At 42.9% G+C, this 20,523-nt stretch overlaps 1 protein-coding gene across 9 annotated transcripts in view; it reads right to left on the reverse strand.

The window, feature by feature from the left end:
- The window catches only part of ADD3 (adducin 3), a 248,812-nt gene that overhangs the window by 9,366 nt on the left and 218,923 nt on the right, over nt 1-20,523 (reverse strand). For 8 of the 9 annotated variants that reach the window (XM_053692765.1, XM_053692762.1, XM_053692759.1 and 5 more), the window contains 3 exons: nt 20,191-20,280; nt 19,087-19,201; nt 18,751-18,834 (listed from right to left, as the gene is read on the reverse strand). In XM_053692765.1, the coding sequence (XP_053548740.1) occupies nt 18,751-18,834; nt 19,087-19,201; nt 20,191-20,280 (289 nt within the window). The remainder of the gene's footprint in view (nt 1-18,750; nt 18,835-19,086; nt 19,202-20,190; nt 20,281-20,523) is intronic. The other variant, XM_053692767.1, reaches the window with a different exon arrangement.

Consider the following 20,523-nt stretch of genomic DNA (forward strand, 5'->3'; position numbering starts at 1 on the left):
GATGGAACTCTGAGGAATTTGTTTAAGATCTTTAGATCCAAGATTGGTCTGAAGGTTCCCTCTTTCTTGGGAATCACAAACAGATTTGAATAAAATCCCTGTCCTTGTTCCGTCCGCGGAACTGGATGGATCACTCCCATTACTAGGAGGTCTTGCACACAGCTTAGGAATGCCTCTTTCTTTATCTGGTTTGCTGATAACCTTGAAAGATGAAATCTCCCTTGTGGAGGAGAAGGTTTGAAGTCCAGAAGATATCCCTGAGATATGATCTCCAACGCCCAGGGATCCTGAACATCTCTTGCCCACGCCTGGGCGAAGAGAGAAAGTCTGCCCCCCACTAGATCCGTTTCCGGATAAGGGGCCGTTCCTTCATGCTGTCTTGGGGGCAGCAGCAGGCTTTCTGGCCTGCTTGCCCTTGTTCCAGGACTGGTTAGGTTTCCAGGCCTGTCTGGAATGAGCAACAGTTCCCTCTTGTTTTGAAGCGGAGGAAGTTGATGCTGCTCCTGCCTTGAAATTTCGAAAGGCACGAAAATTAGACTGTTTGGCCTTTGATTTGGCCCTGTCCTGAGGAAGGGTATGACCCTTGCCTCCAGTAATGTCAGCAATAATTTCCTTCAAGCCAGGCCCGAATAAGGTCTGCCCCTTGAAAGGAATGTTGAGTAATTTAGACTTTGAAGTCACGTCAGCTGACCAGGATTTAAGCCATAGCGCCCTACACGCCTGGATGGCGAATCCGGAATTCTTAGCCGTTAGTTTAGTCAAATGAACAATGGCATCAGAAACAAATGAGTTAGCTAGCTTAAGCGTTCTAAGCTTGTCAATAATTTCATTCAATGGAGCTGTCTGGATGGCCTCTTCCAGGGCCTCAAACCAGAATGCCGCCGCAGCAGTGACAGGCGCAATGCATACAAGGGGCTGTAAAATAAAACCTTGTTGAATAAACATTTTCTTAAGGTAACCCTCCAATTTTTTATCCATTGGATCTGAAAAAGCACAACTGTCCTCAACCGGGATAGTGGTACGCTTTGCTAAAGTAGAAACTGCTCCCTCCACCTTAGGGACCGTCTGCCATAAGTCCCATGTAGTGGCGTCTATTGGAAACATTTTTCTAAGTATAGGAGGTGGGGAAAAGGGCACACCAGGTCTATCCCACTCCTTGCTAATAATTTCTGTAAGCCTTTTAGGTATAGGAAAAACGTCAGTACACACCGGCACCGCATAGTATCTATCCAGCCTACACAATTTCTCTGGAATTCCAACTGTGTTACAGTCATTCAGAGCAGCTAATACCTCCCCAAGCAATACACGGAGGTTCTCAAGCTTAAATTTAAAATTAGAAATCTCTGAATCAGGTTTCCCCGAGTCAGAGATGTCACCCACAGACTGAAGCTCTCCGTCCTCATGTTCTGCATACTGTGACGCAGTATCAGACATGGCTCTAACAGCATTTGCGCGCTCTGTATCTCTCCTAACCCCAGAGCTATCGCGCTTGCCTCTTAATTCAGGCAATCTAGATAATACCTCTGACAGGGTATTATTCATGATTGCAGCCATGTCTTGCAAGGTAATCGCTATGGGCGTCCCTGATGTAATTGGCGCCATATTAGCGTGCGTCCCCTGAGCGGGAGGCGAAGGGTCTGACACGTGGGGAGAGTTAGTCGGCATAACTTCCCCCTCGACAGAACCCTCTGGTGATAATTCTTTTATAGATAAAGACTGATCTTTACTGTTTAAGGTGAAATCAATACATTTAGTACACATTCTCCTATGGGGCTCCACCATGGCTTTCAAACATAATGAACAAGTAGGTTCCTCTGTGTCAGACATGTTTAAACAGACTAGCAATGAGACTAGCAAGCTTGGAAAACACTTTAAAACAAGTTTACAAGCAATATAAAAAAACTTTTTTTTACAGTGTATGTAATAAGTTAGCAGAGCATTGCACCCACTTGCAAATGGATGATTAACCCCTTAATACCAAAAACGGAATAACAAATGACAAAAACGTTTTTAAAAAAAATAAACAACAACTGCCACAGCTCTACTGTGGCTTTTTACCTCCCTCAATACGGCTTTTGAAGCCTTTTGAGCCCTTCAGAGAAGTCCTGGATCATGCAGGAAGAAGCTGGATGTCTGTGTCTGTAATTTTTGCTGTGCAAAAAAAACACCAAAATAGGCCCCTCCCACTCATATTACAACAGTGGGAAGCCTCAGGGAACTGTTTCTAGGCAAAATTCAAGCCAGCCATGTGGAAAAAAACTAGGCCCCAATAAGTTTTATCACCAAACATATGTAAAAAACTATTAAAATACACTTTTATAAGAGTATGTATCTCTATTAATAAGCCTGATACCAGTCGCTATCACTGCATTTAAGGCTTTACTTACATTACTTCGGTATCAGAAGCATTTTCTAGCAAATTCCACCCCTAGAAAAATATTTTAACTGCACATACCTCCTTATTACAGGAAAAACTGCACGCTATTCCCCCTCTGAAGTTACCTCACTCCTCAGAATATGTGAGAACAGCAAAGGATCTTAGTTACTTCTGCTAAGATCATAGAAAACGCAGGCAGATTCATCTTCTAAATACTGCCTGAGATAAACAGTACACTTCGGTACCATTTAAAAATAACAAACTTTTGATTGAAGAAATAAACTAAGTATAAAACACCACAGTCCTCTTACGACCTCCATCTTAGTTGAGAGTTGCAAGAGAATGACTGGGTATGGCAGTGAGGGGAGGAGCTATATAGCAGCTCTGCTGTGGGTGATCCTCTTGCAACTTCCTGTTGGGAAGGAGAATATCCCACAAGTAATGGATGATCCGTGGACTGGATACACTTAACAAGAGAAAAGACTTATTTTTTGATCTTTAAAAGTATTAAGAACAGAGCTATATATACACACACACATATATATGTATACACATACATATATATATATATATATATATATATATATATATACATATATACACACACACACACACACACATATATATATATTCATATTCAACAAAAGAAGAAGCAATCCAGGCGTCTCAGATATCCGTAAAAAAACAACAACTTATTTTTTGATCTTTAAAAGTATTAAGAACAGAGCTTCCATCAGAAAAAAGAGTTAACACACGGTCTTACATGTTTCAGCCTCTGCGGCCGTAATCATAGACATACTCCCTTAGTTCTTAATACTTTTAAAGATCAAAAAATAAAAGTCTTTTTTTTTACGGATATCTGAGACGCCTGGATTGCTTCTTCTTTTGTTGAATATTATTACGGAGTTTGGAAACTCCTTTCTCTGATTCGGCGCCTATTGTGACATCATTGACCCGGGACGGAAGGGGCAGCGTAACGCTACGTCTCTACGTGAGGAAATGATATACGCAGCAAGTGGATTTTTCCAAGAGCAGCCGATACCGCGATAGTGGAGTGGATGACTTAAAGCAACATGAAAGGAAGCACAGCTCCCACTAAGAGGAAAAACGACATATGACAGGATTGTATCACAGAGGGTAAGCTGAATCCAGAAGTGACCCTGGAAAGGAGTGAGTACTAAATATCCTGCTTAACGCTTGCATCCTAATCTTTGTTTGTTGCTTGCTATTGTCTCCAAGTTCTGGCAGGCTTTAAATGCTGTTGGGATATACTAAACCAATGTAAGGTTACTGACTGTGTATGCATTAACCCTCTTCTGAAACTTACAAGACTGGTGTTGGTCTGAGCAGCTTATCGGCCTGCAGCACTTATTAACCCTTTGAGTGCTAATGACGGCTCTAAGCCGTCACAGAGTTTCTCACTCTGGTGCTAATGACGGCTCAGAGACGTCATGAGCATTCTCCCACCTTGAGGGAGATCTGGGGGCTCCTTACTGCTCCTACCCCGGCGATCGTGCCTGTAGAGTGACAGGCATCGCAATTGCGTGATGACGTCACTGCGCAACTTTATTTATACTTAAGAATGTTAAGTATAGGAGGAGGGGGCATGCTGCTTAGAAGCCTGTATCTCAGGCATCTAAGCAGCTACAGACCCCCAAGAACCATTGTTGGAAAGGTAACCGTCTCACCTTTCCAACAGTGTAAGTCTTGGGGGTCTGTAAAAATAAAATAAAAAATATTTTCAAAAATGTAAAAAATAATAAAAAAAAAACATAATTTATGCTTACCTGATAAATTCCTTTCTCCTGTAGTGTGGTCAGTCCACGGGTCATCATTACTTCTGGGATATTAACTCCTCCCCAACAGGAAGTGCAAGAGGATCACCCAAGCAGAGCTGCTATATAGCTCCTCCCCTCTACGTCACACCCAGTCATTCGACCAAGAACCAAACGAGAAAGGAGAAACTATAGGGTGCAGTGGTGACTGGAGTATAATTTAAAAATTTAGACCTGCCATAAAAAACAGGGCGGGCCGTGGACTGACCACACTACAGGAGAAAGGAATTTATCAGGTAAGCATAAATTATGTTTTCTCCTGTTAAGTGTGGTCAGTCCACGGGTCATCATTACTTCTGGGATACCAATACCAAAGCTAAAGTACACGGATGACGGGAGGGACAGGCAGGATCTTTATACGGAAGGAACCACTGCCTGAAGTACCTTTCTCCCAAAAACAGCCTCCGAAGAAGCAAAAGTGTCAAATTTGTAAAATTTGGAAAAAGTATGGAGAGAAGACCAAGTTGCAGCCTTGCAAATCTGTTCAACAGAGGCCTCATTCTTAAAGGCCCAAGTGGAAGCCACAGCTCTAGTGGAATGAGCTGTAATTCTTTCAGGAGGCTGCTGTCCAGCAGTCTCATAGGCTAAACGTATTATGCTACGAAGCCAAAAAGAGAGAGAGGTAGCAGAAGCTTTTTGACCTCTCCTCTGTCCAGAATAAACGACAAACAGGGAAGAAGTTTGGCGAAAATCCTTGGTTGCCTGTAAATAAAATTTCAGGGCACGGACTACATCTAGATTGTGCAGAAGTCGTTCCTTCTTTGAAGAAGGATTCGGACACAATGATGGCACAACAATCTCTTGATTGATATTCTTGTTAGTGACAACCTTAGGTAAGAACCCAGGTTTAGTACGCAGAACAACCTTATCTGAATGAAAAATCAGATACGGAGAATCACAGTGTAAGGCTGATAACTCAGAGACTCTACGAGCCGAGGAAATAGCCATTAAAAACAGAACTTTCCAAGATAACAGCTTGATATCAATGGAATGAAGGGGTTCAAACGGAACACCCTGTAAAACGTTAAGAACTAAATTTAAGCTCCATGGTGGAGCAACAGTTTTAAACACAGGCTTAATCCTGGCCAAAGCCTGGCAAAAAGCCTGAACGTCTGGAACTTCTGACAGACGCTTGTGTAAAAGAATGGACAGAGCTGAGATCTGTCCCTTTAAGGAACTAGCAGATAAACCCTTTTCTAAACCTTCTTGTAGAAAAGACAATATCCTAGGAATCCTAACCTTACTCCATGAGTAACTCTTGGATTCGCACCAATGTAAGTATTTACGCCATATTTTATGGTAAATCTTTCTGGTAACAGGCTTCCTAGCCTGTATTAAGGTATCAATAACTGACTCCGAAAAACCACGCTTTGATAAAATCAAGCGTTCAATTTCCAAGCAGTCAGCTTCAGAGAAATTAGATTTTTTATGTTTGAAAGGACCCTGAATTAGAAGGTCCTGTCTCAGAGGCAGAGACCAAGGTGGACAGGATGACATGTCCACTAGATCTGCATACCAGGTCCTGCGTGGCCACGCAGGCGCTATTAGAATCACCGATGCTCTCTCCTGTTTGATCCTGGCAATCAATCGAGGAAGCATCGGGAAGGGTGGAAACACATAGGCCATCCCGAAGGTCCAAGGTGCTGTCAAAGCATCTACCAGGACTGCTCCCGGGTCCCTGGACCTGGACCCGTAACAAGGAAGCTTGGCGTTCTGGCGAGACGCCATGAGATCTATCTCTGGTTTGCCCCAAAGTCGAAGTATTTGGGCAAAGACCTCCGGATGAAGTTCCCACTCCCCCCGGATGAAAAGTCTGACGACTTAGGAAATCCGCCTCCCAGTTCTCCACTCCAGGAATGTGGATCGCTGACAGGTGGCAAGAGTGAGATTCTGCCCAGCGAATTATCTTTGATACTTCCATCATCGCTAGGGAGCTTCTTGTCCCTCCTTGATGGTTGATGTAAGCTACAGTCGTGATGTTGTCCGACTGAAACCTGATGAACACCCGAGTTGTTAACTGAGGCCAAGCCAGAAGGGCATTGAGAACTGCTCTCAATTCCAGAATGTTTATTGGAAGGAGACTCTCCTCCTGAGCCCATGATCCCTGAGCCTTCAGGGAATTCCAGACAGCGCCCCAACCTAGTAGGCTGGCGTCTGTTACAATTGTCCAATCTGGTCTGCTGAATGGCATCCCCCTGGACAGATGTGGCCGAGAAAGCCACCATAGAAGAGAATTTCTGGTCTCTTGATCCAGATTCAGAGTAGGGGACAAATCTGAGTAATCCCCATTCCACTGACTTAGCATGCATAATTGCAGCGGTCTGAGATGTAGGCGTGCAAAGGGTACTATGTCCATTGCCGCTACCATTAAGCCGATTACCTCCATGCATTGAGCCACTGACGGGTGTTGAATGGAATGAAGGACACGGCAAGCATTTTGAAGCTTTGTTAACCTGTCTTCTGTCAGGTAAATCTTCATTTCTACAGAGTCTATAAGAGTCCCCAAGAAGGGAACCCTTGTGAGTGGTAAGAGAGAACTCTTCTCTACATTCACCTTCCACCCATGCGACCTTAGAAATGCCAGTACTAACTCTGTATGAGACCTGGCAGTTTGAAAGCTTGACGCTTGTATCAGAATGTCGTCTAGGTACGGAGCCACCGAAATTCCTCGCGGCCTTAGCACCGCCAGAAGAGAGCCCAGAACCTTTGTGAAGATTCTTGGAGCCGTAGCCAACCCGAATGGAAGAGCTACAAACTGGTAATGCCTGTCTAGGAAGGCAAACCTTAGATACCGGTAATGATCTTTGTGAATCGGTATATGAAGGTAGGCATCCTTTAAATCCACTGTGGTCATGTACTGACCCTTTTGGATCATGGGTAAGATTGTCCGAATAGTTTCCATTTTGAACGATGGAACTCTTAGGAATTTGTTTAGGATCTTTAAATCCAAGATTGGTCTGAAGGTTCCTTCTTTCTTGGGAACCACAAACAGATTTGAGTAAAACCCTTGTCCGTGTTCCGACCGCGGAACCGGATGGATCACTCCCATTAGTAAAAGATCTTGTACACTGCGTAGAAACGCCTCTTTCTTTATCTGGTTTGTTGACAACCTTGAAAGATGAAATCTCCCTTTTGGGGGAGAGGCTTTGAAGTCCAGAAGATATCCCTGAGATATGATCTCTAACGCCCAGGGATCCTGGACATCTCTTGCCCAAGCCTGGGCGAAGAGAGAGAGTCTGCCCCCCACTAGATCCGTTCCCGGATCGGGGGCCCTCACTTCATGCTGTCTTAGGGGCAGCAGCAGGTTTTCTGGCCTGCTTGCCCTTGTTCCAGGACTGGTTAGGTTTCCAGCCTTGTCTGTATCGAGCAACAGCTCCTTCCTGTTTTGGTGCAGAGGAAGTTGATGCTGCTCCTGCCTTGAAGTTACGAAAGGCACGAAAATTAGACTGTCTAGCCCTAGGTTTGGCTCTGTCTTGAGGCAGGGCATGGCCTTTACCTCCTGTAATGTCAGCGATAATTTCCTTCAAACCGGGCCCGAATAAGGTCTGCCCTTTGAAAGGTATGTTAAGCAATTTAGATTTAGAAGTAACATCAGCTGACCAGGATTTTAGCCACATCGCTCTGCGTGCCTGAATGGCGAATCCGGAATTCTTAGCCGTAAGTTTAGTTAAGTGTACTACGGCATCAGAAATAAATGAATTAGCTAGCTTAAGGGTTTTAAGCTTGTGTGTAATCTCATCCAATGGAGCTGATTCAAGGGTCTCTTCCAGAGACTCAAACCAAAATGCTGCTGCAGCCGTGACAGGCGCAATGCATGCAAGGGGTTGCAATATAAAACCTTGTTGAACAAACATTTTCTTAAGGTAACCCTCTAATTTTTTATCCATTGGATCTGAAAAGGCGCAGTTATCCTCCACCGGGATAGTGGTACGCTTAGCTAGAGTAGAAACTGCTCCCTCCACCTTAGGGACCGTTTGCCATAAGTCCCGTGTGGTGGTGTCTATTGGAAACATCTTTCTGAATATAGGAGGGGGTGAGAAAGGCACACCGGGTCTATCCCACTCCTTAGTAACAATTTCAGTAAGTCTCTTAGGTATTGGAAAAACGTCAGTACTCGACGGTACCGCAAAATATTTATCCAACCTACACATTTTCTCTGGTATTGCAACTGTGTTACAATCATTCAGAGCCGCTAAGACCTCCCCTAGTAATACACGGAGGTTTTCCAGCTTAAACTTAAAATTTGAAATGTCTGAATCCAGTTTATTTGGATCAGATCCGTCACCTGCAGAATGAAGCTCTCCGTCCTCATGTTCTGCAAATTGTGACGCAGTATCTGACATGGCCCTAATATTGTCAGCGCACTCTGTTCTCACCCCAGAGTGATCTCGCTTACCTCTAAGTTCTGGTAATTTAGACAAAACTTCAGACATAACATTAGCCATGTCCTGTAGTGTGATTTGTAATGGCCGCCCTGAAGTACTCGGCGTTACAATATCACGCACCTCCCGAGCGGGAGATGCAGGTACTGACACGTGAGGCAAGTTAGTCGGCATAACTTCCCCCTCGTTGTTTGGTGAATGATGTTCAATTTGTACAGAATGACTTTTATTCAAAGTAGCATCAATGCAATTAGTACATAAATTTCTATTGGGCTCCACCTTGGCTTTTGCACATATAGCACAGAGATATTCCTCTGAATCAGACATGTTTAACAAACTAGCAATTAAACTAGCAAGCTTGGAAATACTTTTCACTCAAATTACAAGTAATATGAAAAACGCACTGTGCCTTTAAGAAGCACAGAAAAAAATTATGACAGTTTAATAATAAGAAACCGGAAAAATTATAACAATCAGATTTTTCCCAGTAAAAACATAAATTTAGCAAAGGATTGCCCCCATTAGCAATGGATAACTAACCCTTAATAGCAGAGAAACAAATGTACAAAATATAAACGTTTTTTATCACAGTCAAAGCACAATCTCACAGGTCTGCTGTGAGTGATTACCTCCCTCAAAATAATTTTTGAAGACCCTTGAGCTCTGTAGAGACGATCCGGATCATGCAGGAAGAGAAAAAGACTTTTGACTGAATTTCTGATGCGTAGCAAAAACGCCAAAATAGGCCCCTCCCCCTCACCCACAGTAGTGAGGGAAGCTCAGTAAACTGTCTCAAATTAAAATAAACGACAGCCAAGTGGAAAAAACAGTGCCCAAAAACAATTTTTCACCCAGTACCTCAGATATTTAAACAATTTAGCATGCCAGCAAAAACGTTTAAAATTAAATATCATGAAATGTCATTAAACAGCCTGTTGCTAGACGTTCCCACTGCAAGTAAGGCTAAAGATTATATGCATATAGTATTACCCAGAGAAGTGCCATTCCCCAGAATACTGAAGTGTACACATATATACATAAACAGCCTGATACCAGTTGCTACTACTGCATTTAAGGCTGAACTTACATTATATTGGTATTGGCAGTATTTTCTTAGTCAATTCCATTCCTCAGAAAATAATATACTGCAACATACCTCTTTGCAGGTGAACCTGCCCGCTGTCCCCTGATCTGAAGTTTACCTCACTCCTCAGAATGGCCGAGAACAGCAAAATGAATTTTAGCTACGCCGGCTAAAATCATCCAAAAACTTAGGTAGATTCTTCTTCAAATTCTACCTGAGAAGGAACAACACACTCCGGTGCTGTTTTAAAATAACAAACTTTTGATTGAAGATATAAAAACTAAGTATAATCACCACAGTCCTCTCACACATCCTATCTATTAGTTGGGTGCAAGAGAATGACTGGGTGTGACGTAGAGGGGAGGAGCTATATAGCAGCTCTGCTTGGGTGATCCTCTTGCACTTCCTGTTGGGGAGGAGTTAATATCCCAGAAGTAATGATGACCCGTGGACTGACCACACTTAACAGGAGAAATAATATTAGCATCCAGGTGGGAAATGGCTTAGCAGCCAAAGGGTTAAAAAAACTTTTCCTTTTCTTGATAGATATATATATACATACACACACACACATTTTATTTATATATATATATACTTTCTAAAGATACCATTATTTTCATCATATCTTATAATTTACTATAATTTTTTTTTATAAAATATGAGGAAAAAATTGAAAAAAAACCCCACTTTTTTTAACTTTGACCCCCAAAATCTGTTACACATCTACAACCACCAAAACAAACCATGCTAAATAGTTTCTAAATTTTGTCCTGAGTTTAGAAATACCCAATGTTTACATGTTCTATGCTTTTTTTTGCAAGTTATAGGGCAATAAGTACAAGTAGCACTTTGCTATTTCCAAACCACTTTTTTTTTCAAAATTAGCGCTAGTTACATTGGAATACTGATATCTTTCAGGAATCCCTGAATATCCATTGACATGTATATATTTTTTTTTAGAAGACATCCCAAAGTATTGATCTAGGCCAATTTTGGTATATTTCATGCCACCATTTCACCGCCAAATGCGATCAAATACAAAAAATCGTTCACTTTTTCACAAACCTTCGGTTTCTCACTGAAATTATTTACAAACAGCTTGTGCAATTATGGCATAAATGGTTGTAAATTCTTCTCTGGGATCCCCTTTGTTCAGAAATAGCAGACATATATGGCTTTGGCGTTGCTTTTTGGTAATTAGAAGGCCGCTAAATGCCACTGTGCACCACACGTGTATTATGCCCAGCAGTGAAGGGGTTAATTAGGGAGCATGTAGGGAGCTTTTTGGGGTAATTCTAGCTTTAGTGTAGGGTAGTAGACAACCCCAAGTATTGATCTAGGTCCATTTTGGTATATTTCATGCCACCATTTCACCGCCAAATGCGATCAAATAAAAAAAAAAAAAAAAGTTAAATTTTTCACAATTTTAGGTTTCTCACTGAAATCATTTACAAACAGCTTGTGCAATTATGGCACAAATGGTTGTAAATGCTTCTCTGGGATCCCCTTTGTTCAGAAATAGCAGACATATATGGCTTTGGCATTGCTTTGTGGTAATTAGAAGGCCCGCTAAATGCCGCTGCGCACCACACGTGTATTATGCCCAGCAGTGCAGGGGTTAATTAGGGAGCTTGTAGGGAGCTTGTATGGTTAATTTTAGCTTTAGTGTAGTAGACAACCCAAGGTATTGATCTATACCCATTTTGGTATATTTCATGCCACCATTTCACAGCCAAATGCGATCAAATTAAAAAACAAAACGTTACATTTTTCACAATTTTAGGTTTCTCACTGAAATTATTTACAAACAGCTTGTGCAATTATGGCACAAATGGTTGTAAATGCTTCTCTGGGATCCCCTTTGTTCAGAAATAACAGAATTTATGTTTACCTGATAAATTACTTTCTCCAACGGTGTGTCCGGTCCACGGCGTCATCCTTACTTGTGGGATATTCTCTTCCCCAACAGGAAATGGCAAAGAGCCCAGCAAAGCTGGTCACATGATCCCTCCTAGGCTCCGCCTACCCCAGTCATTCGACCGACGTAAAGGAGGAATATTTGCATAGGAGAAACCATATGATACCGTGGTGACTGTAGTTAAAGAAAATAAATTATCAGACCTGATTAAAAAACCAGGGCGGGCCGTGGACCGGACACACCGTTGGAGAAAGTAATTTATCAGGTAAACATATATTCTGTTTTCTCCAACATAGGTGTGTCCGGTCCACGGCGTCATCCTTACTTGTGGGAACCAATACCAAAGCTTTAGGACACGGATGAAGGGAGGGAGCAAATCAGGTCACCTAAATGGAAGGCACCACGGCTTGCAAAACCTTTCTCCCAAAAATAGCCTCAGAAGAAGCAAAAGTATCAAACTTGTAAAATTTGGTAAAAGTGTGCAGTGAAGACCAAGTCGCTGCCCTACATATCTGATCAACAGAAGCCTCGTTCTTGAAGGCCCATGTGGAAGCCACAGCCCTAGTGGAATGAGCTGTGATTCTTTCAGGAGGCTGCCGTCCGGCAGTCTCATAAGCCAATCTGATGATGCTTTTAATCCAAAAAGAGAGAGAGGTAGAAGTTGCTTTTTGACCTCTCCTTTTACCAGAATAAACAACAAACAAGGAAGATGTTTGTCTAAAATCCTTTGTAGCATCTAAATAGAATTTTAGAGCGCGAACAACATCCAAATTGTGCAACAAACGTTCCTTCTTTGAAACTGGATTCGGACACAAAGAAGGCACGACTATCTCCTGGTTAATGTTTTTGTTAGAAACAACTTTCGGAAGAAAACCAGGTTTAGTACGTAAAACCACCTTATCTGCATGGAACACCAGATAAGGAGGAGAACACTGCAGAGCAGATAATTCTGAAACTCTTCAAGCAGAAGAAATTGCAACCAAAAACAAAACTTTCCAAGATAATAACTTAATATCAACGGAATGTAAGGGTTCAAACGGAACCCCCTGAAGAACTGAAAGAACTAAGTTGAGACTCCAAGGAGGAGTCAAAGGTTTGTAAACAGGCTTGATTCTAACCAGAGCCTGAACAAAGGCTTGAACATCTGGCACAGCTGCCAGCTTTTTGTGAAGTAACACAGACAAGGCAGAAATCTGTCCCTTCAAGGAACTTGCAGATAATCCTTTCTCCAATCCTTCTTGAAGAAAGGATAGAATCTTAGGAATTTTTACCTTGTCCCAAGGGAATCCTTTAGATTCACACCAACAGATATATTTTTTCCATATTTTGTGGTAAATTTTTCTAGTTACAGGCTTTCTGGCCTGAACAAGAGTATCAATAACAGAATCTGAGAACCCTCGTTTTGATAAGATCAAGCGTTCAATCTCCAAGCAGTCAGTTGGAGTGAGACCAGATTCGGATGTTCGAACGGACCTTGAACAAGAAGGTCTCGTCTCAAAGGTAGCTTCCATGGTGGAGCCGATGACATATTCACCAGATCTGCATACCAAGTCCTGCGTGGCCACGCAGGAGCTATCAAGATCACCGATGCCCTCTCCTGATTGATCCTGGCTACCAGCCTGGGATGAGAGGAAACGGCGGGAATACATAAGCTAGTTTGAAGGTCCAAGGTGCTACTAGTGCATCTACTAGAGTCGCCTTGGGATCCCTGGATCTGGACCCGTAGCAAGGAACCTTGAAGTTCTGACGAGAGGCCATCAGATCCATGTCTGGAATGCCCCACAGTTGAGTAATTTGGGCAAAGATTTCCGGATGGAGTTCCCACTCCCCCGGATGTAATGTCTGACGACTCAGAAAATCCGCTTCCCAATTTTCCACTCCTGGGATGTGGATTGCAGACAAGTGGCAGGAGTGAGTCTCCGCCCATTGAATGATTTTGGTCACTTCTTCCATCGCCAGGGAACTCCTTGTTCCCCCCTGATGGTTGATGTACGCAACAGTCGTCATGTTGTCTGATTGAAACCGTATGAACTTGGCCTTTGCTAGCTGAGGCCAAGCCTTGAGAGCATTGAGTATCAGTTCCAGAATATTTATCGGTAGAAGAGATTCTTCCCGAGACCAAAGACCCTGAGCTTTCAGGGGTCCCCAGACCGCGCCCCAGCCCATCAGACTGGCGTCGGTCGTGACAATGACCCACTCTGGTCTGCGGAAGTTCATCCCTTGTGACAGGTTGTCCAGGGACAGCCACCAACGGAGTGAATCTCTGGTCCTCTGATTTACTTGTATCGTCGGAGACAAGTCTGTATAGTCCCCATTCCACTGACTGAGCATGCACAGCTGTAATGGTCTTAGATGAATGCGCGCAAAAGGAACTATGTCCATTGCCGCTACCATCAAACCTATTACTTCCATGCACTGCGCTATGGAAGGAAGAGGAACGGAATGAAGTATTTGACAAGAGTTTAGAAGTTTTGTTTTTCTGGCCTCTGTCAGAAAAATCCTCATTTCTAAGGAGTCTATTATTGTTCCCAAGAAGGGAACCCTTGTTGACGGAGATAGAGAACTCTTTTCTACGTTCACTTTCCATCCGTGAGATCTGAGAAAGGCCAGGACTATGTCCGTGTGAGCCTTTGCTTGAGGAAGGGACGACGCTTGAATCAGAATGTCGTCCAAGTAAGGTACTACTGTAATGCCCCTTGGTCTTAGCACCGCTAGAAGGGACCCTAGTACCTTTGTGAAAATCCTTGGAGCAGTGGCTAATCCGAAAGGAAGTGCCACGAACTGGTAATGCTTGTCCAGGAATGCGAACCTTAGGAACCGATGATGTTCCTTGTGGATAGGAATATGTAGATACGCATCCTTTAAATCCACCGTGGTCATGAATTGACCTTCCTGGATGGAAGGAAGAATTGTTCGAATGGTTTCCATTTTGAACGATGGAACCTTGAGAAACTTGTTTAGGATCTTGAGATCTAAGATTGGTCTGAACGTTCCCTCTTTTTTGGGAACTACGAACAGATTGGAGTAGAACCCCATCCCTTGTTCTCCTAATGGAACAGGATGAATCACTCCCATTTTTAACAGGTCTTCTACACAATGTAAGAATGCCTGTTTTTTTTATGTGGTCTGAAGACAATTGAGACCTGTGGAACCTCCCCCTTGGGGGAAGCCCCTTGAATTCCAGAAGATAACCTTGGGAGACTATTTCTAGTGCCCAAGGATCCAGAACATCTCTTGCCCAAGCCTGAGCGAAGAGAGAGAGTCTGCCCCCCACCAGATCCGGTCCCGGATCGGGGGCCAACATTTCATGCTGTCTTGGTAGCAGTGGCAGGTTTCTTGGCCTGCTTTCCCTTGTTCCAGCCTTGCATTGGTCTCCAGGCTGGCTTGGCTTGAGAAGTATTACCCTCTTGCTTAGAGGACGTAGCACTTGGGGCTGGTCCGTTTCTACGAAAGGGACGAAAATTAGGTTTATTTTTGGCCTTGAAAGACCTATCCTGAGGAAGGGCATGGCCCTTACCCCCAGTGATATCAGAGATAATCTCTTTCAAGTCAGGGCCAAACAGCGTTTTCCCCTTGAAAGGAATGTTAAGCAATTTGTTCTTGGAAGACGCATCCGCTGACCAAGATTTCAACCAAAGCGCTCTGCGCGCCACAATAGCAAACCCAGAATTTTTCGCCGCTAACCTAGCCAATTGCAAAGTGGCGTCTAGGGTGAAAGAATTAGCCAATTTGAGAGCACGGATTCTGTCCATAATCTCCTCATAAGGAGGAGAATCACTAGTGATCGCCTTTTCTAGCTCATCGAACCAGAAACACGCGGCTGTAGTGACAGGGACAATGCATGAAATTGGTTGTAGAAGGTAACCTTGCTGAACAAACATCTTTTTAAGCAAACCTTCTAATTTTTTATCCATAGGATCTTTGAAAGCACAACTATCTTCTATGGGTATAGTGGTGCGTTTGTTTAAAGTAGAAACCGCCCCCTCGACCTTGGGGACTGTCTGCCATAAGTCCTTTCTGGGGTCGACCATAGGAAAAAAAATTTTAAATATGGGGGGAGGGACGAAAGGTATACCGGGCCTTTCCCATTCTTTATTTACAATGTCCGCCACCCGCTTGGGTATAGGAAAAGCTTCTGGGGGCCCCGGGACCTCTAGGAACTTGTCCATTTTACATAGTTTCTCTGGGATGATCAAATTCTCACAATCATCCAGAGTGGATAACGCCTCCTTAAGCAGAGCGCGGAGATGTTCCAACTTAAATTTAAATGTAATCACATCAGGTTCAGCTTGTTGAGAAATTTTCCCTGAATCTGAAATTTCTCCCTCAGACAAAACCTCCCTGGCCCCCTCAGACTGGTGTAGGGGCCCTTCAGAAACAATATCATCAGCGTCCTCATGCTCTTCAGTATTATCTAAAACAGAGCAGTCGCGCTTACGCTGATAAGTGGGCATTTTGGCTAAAATGTTTTTGATAGAATTATCCATTACAGCCGTTAATTGTTGCATAGTAAGGAGTATTGGCGCGCTAGATGTACTAGGGGCCTCCTGAGTGGGCAAGACTGGTGTAGACGAAGGAGGGGATGATGCAGTACCATGCTTACTCCCCTCACTTGAGGAATCATCTTGGGCATCATTTTCTCTAAATTTTGTGTCACATAAATCACATCTATTTAAATGAGAAGGAACCTTGGCTTCCCCACATTCAGAACACAGTCTATCTGGTAGTTCAGACATGTTAAACAGGCATAAACTTGATAACAAAGTACAAAAAACGTTTTAAAATAAAACCGTTACTGTCACTTTAAATTTTAAACTGAACACACTTTATTACTGCAATTGCGAAAAAGTATGAAGGAATTGTTCAAAATTCACCAAAATTTCACCACAGTGTCTTAAAGCCTTAAAAGTATTGCACACCAAATTTGGAAGCTTTAACCCTTAAAATAACGGAACCGGAGCCGTTTTTATCTTTAACCCCTTTACAGTCCCTGGTATCTGCTTTGCTGAGACCCAACCAAGCCCAAAGGGGAATACGATACCAAATGACGCCTTCAGAAAGTCTTTTCTATGTATCAGAGCTCCTCACACATGCGACTGCATGTCATGCTTCTCAAAAACAAGTGCGCAATACCGGCGCGAAAATGAGACTCTGCCTATGATTAGGGAAAGCCCCTAGAGAATAAGGTGTCCAAAACAGTGCCTGCCGATATTATTTTACAAAATACCCAGATTAAAATGATTCCTCAAGGCTAAATATGTTTATATATGAATCGATTTAGCCCAGAAAATGTCTACAGTCTTAAAAAGCCCTTGTGAAGCCCTTATTTATTGTCTGTAATAAAAATGGCTTACCGGATCCCATAGGGAAAATGACAGCTTCCAGCATTACATCGTCTTGTTAGAATGTGTCATACCTCAAGCAGCAAAATTCTGCTCACTGTTCCCTCAACTGAAGTTAATTCCTCTCAACAGTCCTGTGTGGAACAGCCATCGATTTTAGTAACGGTTGCTAAAATCATTTTCCTCTTACAAACAGAAATCTTCATCTCTTTTCTGTTTCAGAGTAAATAGTACATACCAGCACTATTTTAAAATAACAAACTCTTGATTGAATAATAAAAACTACAGTTAAACACTAAAAAACTCTAAGCCATCTCCGTGGAGATGTTGCCTGTACAACGGCAAAGAGAATGACTGGGGTAGGCGGAGCCTAGGAAGGATCATGTGACCAGCTTTGCTGGGCTCTTTGCCATTTCCTGTTGGGGAAGAGAATATCCCACAAGTAAGGATGACGCCGTGGACCGGACACACCTATGTTGGAGAAAGCAGACTTATATGGCTTTGCTTTCTGGTAATTAGAAGGCCGCTAAATGCTGCTGCGCATCACACGTGTACTATGGCTAGCAGTGAAGGGGTTAATTAGGTAGTTTGTAGGGAGCTTGCAGGGTTAATTTTAGCTTTAGTGTAGAGATCAGCCTCCCACCTGACACATCAGACCCCCTGATCCCTCCCAAACAGCTCCTTTCCCTCCCCCACCCCACAATTGTCCCCGCCATCTTAAGTACTGGCAGAAAGTCTGCCAGTACTAAAAGTTTTTACATTTTTTTTAGCATATTTACATATGCTGCCGTGTAGCATCCCCCTTAGCCCCCAATCTCCCTTATCCCCCCCCCCAAAACAGCTCTTTAACCCTCCCCATCTGCCTTATTGGGGGCCATCTTGAGTACTGGCAGCTGTCTGCCAGTACCCAGTTTGACAAAAAAAAGGGCTTTTTTGTTTGTTTGTTTTTTTTCTGTAGTGTAGCTTCCCCCCCCCCCCCACAGACAAACCCCCACCACCTCACTGATCGTTTTTTTTTTTTTTTACTTATATTGCCTTATTTCAACATTTTATATAACAGCTTTTTCTGTAGTGTAGCGGTTCCCACCCACTCCCTCCCCGTGCACGTGCCCGCCCCCTCCCGTGCATGCGTCCGTGCGCGCCCCCCGTTATCCCGCCCCCTCCACATGACCAGGGCCATCGATGGCCGCCACCCACCAACGAGGAAAGCCACCGATCTCCGGTGCAGAGAGGGCCACAGAGTGGCTCTCTCTGCATCGGATGGCTACCAAAGGTTATTGCAGGATGCCTCCATATCGAGGCATCACTGCAATAACCGGAAAGCAGCTGGAAGCGAGCACTATCGCTTCCAGCTGCTTTCCACACCGAGGACGTGCAGGGTACGTCCTCAGGCGTTAACTGCCTTTTTTTTGGAGGACGTACCCTGCACGTCCTCGGTCGTTAAGGGGTTAAGAATATGTGATTGTATTTTCGCGCCAGTAGGGTGTTAGTTTCTCCCCCCCCCCCCCACTTTTTTTGCTGAATTGACTTCCATGAGGGAATAGGTTATCATGCGTGCAATATTGTAAGTTTGGCTTTTCACGCGGGTCGGGTTACCGAAAACAGTCTTCTTTCAACTTGTAATACAAGTGCAACCCGACTCGCACAAAAAGTCTTCTCCTAGCACAGTTAATGCCCGAGCAGGAGCGTTAAATAACGCTCCACTTGTAATCTGGCCCTTTATGGGAAATTTATTTTTGAGTTTAATGTCCCTTTAAACTTAAATGATCTTTTTCTGTACCATAAAAAAACACAGACAGATAAATGAAATACCTGCAGTGGTAACTGGCGTCAGGGGTAGGGACTGAGTTATTAGGGCAGATGACGCTTCATCTGAAGTCATGTCATCATCAGCATCTGCAGGGTTAAGAGCTTTGTTAGTCATCATGCAGAAACCATGCAGGGAAGTAGGAGGTCTCCTGATAGTCATATGTGAGCAGTGGTTACAGTTATACAGGCACGAGAGCTACAAACGTGTGTTTTCGTTATTTCTGGGGTGCAAATTAAACGTTTGCCTTCATGCAAGGAGAAAACAGGGAAAATATATAGGAACAAGAGTTATTCCCTTGACTGCAAAAACACAGCTCACAAGTCCCACTTGCCACATACCGTGATTCCCACCATTCTCTCCTTTCACTTCTCCATCAGTTTCCTGCTGCAACAAGTAGTTGAATGGGTTGGGGGGTGGGGGTGGGGCATTTTCATCCTCTTCAAACTGTATGGGCTGTAGGAAGCAAGAACAAACCTTCATTAAGCTATTTGCACTGCCACAAACCCTGCCATTGTATATCTAGATGCCTATAGAATCAACCAAACATTACTTAAAGTCAAAATAAATAATCAATCACGATTCAGGAAGTGAAAATGATCACATTTACCTCTATCTCTTAGTACTCTTTGTTGAGACTTGGCACCTTTCCACAAAAGAATACGGAGATAGGCTAAAGAGCAAACACGTGTCTTGTGCACTATACGTATAACTGTTCGAAACAGAGCTACCGCACAGGGCTTAAAGTGATGGTAAATTTTAGACTTTTAAGAATGTTGCAATGAAAAATATTAGTGCACAAGCAAAAACACATAATTTTTTTTTAAAGTGTATATATTTTAAAATACAAGATAATATAATTCTACTTGGTATCTTGTGTCCCTCGGCCTCATTCATTTCCTCTTCTGGCTGGGCTATGACAGAGCTAGACTTCAAGAATGTCATAAGACACACACACTGATTGGATGTTAATTGGAATTGTCATAAAAAAAAAAAGTGGGCCGGCATAACACTGTAATAGAAGCATCACTATAGGCATGGATTTAACCCTTTTCAAGGATAGATATATAAAAAAAAAAGTACAGATATAGGTTTTTAATGGCAAAGATTACATATATGGCATTTCATTAGTTGAGGTTTACCATCACTTCCTGTGCCTACCTCAGTATGCTCTTGAGGTGAGGAGTTAGGTATTAACAAATAACACAAGAAAAACAGATATCACTGATAAAGTAATTATTTTAATGTTATGCTGTATGAATCACAATGGTTTAATTTTATCTTCCATGTCCCTTTAAAAGGATATGAACGTAAAAAATAAACTTCTATGATTCAGATCATTTTAAAAATGTTAGAGACTTAGGTTTTCAGTTACTTTCAGTAGCAAATGTGATGTCACAAATGAAATCATTATAGTAAATTAAATAAAAGGGGATTACACTTACAGAACTTGGCTTTTTATCCACCACAATCCCAGCTAGGACGTGAGACTGCGGGCCAGCCGTCTTTAAATCGTACCGATTCTGCTCCCGGATCTACAAAACAAAGATTCAATATCTGGCGTGAGGCTGTGAGATGGCACCAATACTAACCAGCCGCTACATATATTATATTTTATTTACTGGCGCCTGGGAGTAAAGCTGAAATTAAACTGGAAACCTGTCAGGCAGTTATTTGTACAGACTCTTACTTTTCAGGGAACATTTTGATAAAATTAGGAAAAGATACAACAGGCTGTGCATAAAACCTGACAGTGAAGCCTTATGGGAAATAACCGC

This window comes from Bombina bombina, chromosome 9 (genome assembly GCF_027579735.1).
Source record: "Bombina bombina isolate aBomBom1 chromosome 9, aBomBom1.pri, whole genome shotgun sequence".
Classification (NCBI taxonomy): Eukaryota; Metazoa; Chordata; class Amphibia; order Anura; family Bombinatoridae; genus Bombina; species Bombina bombina.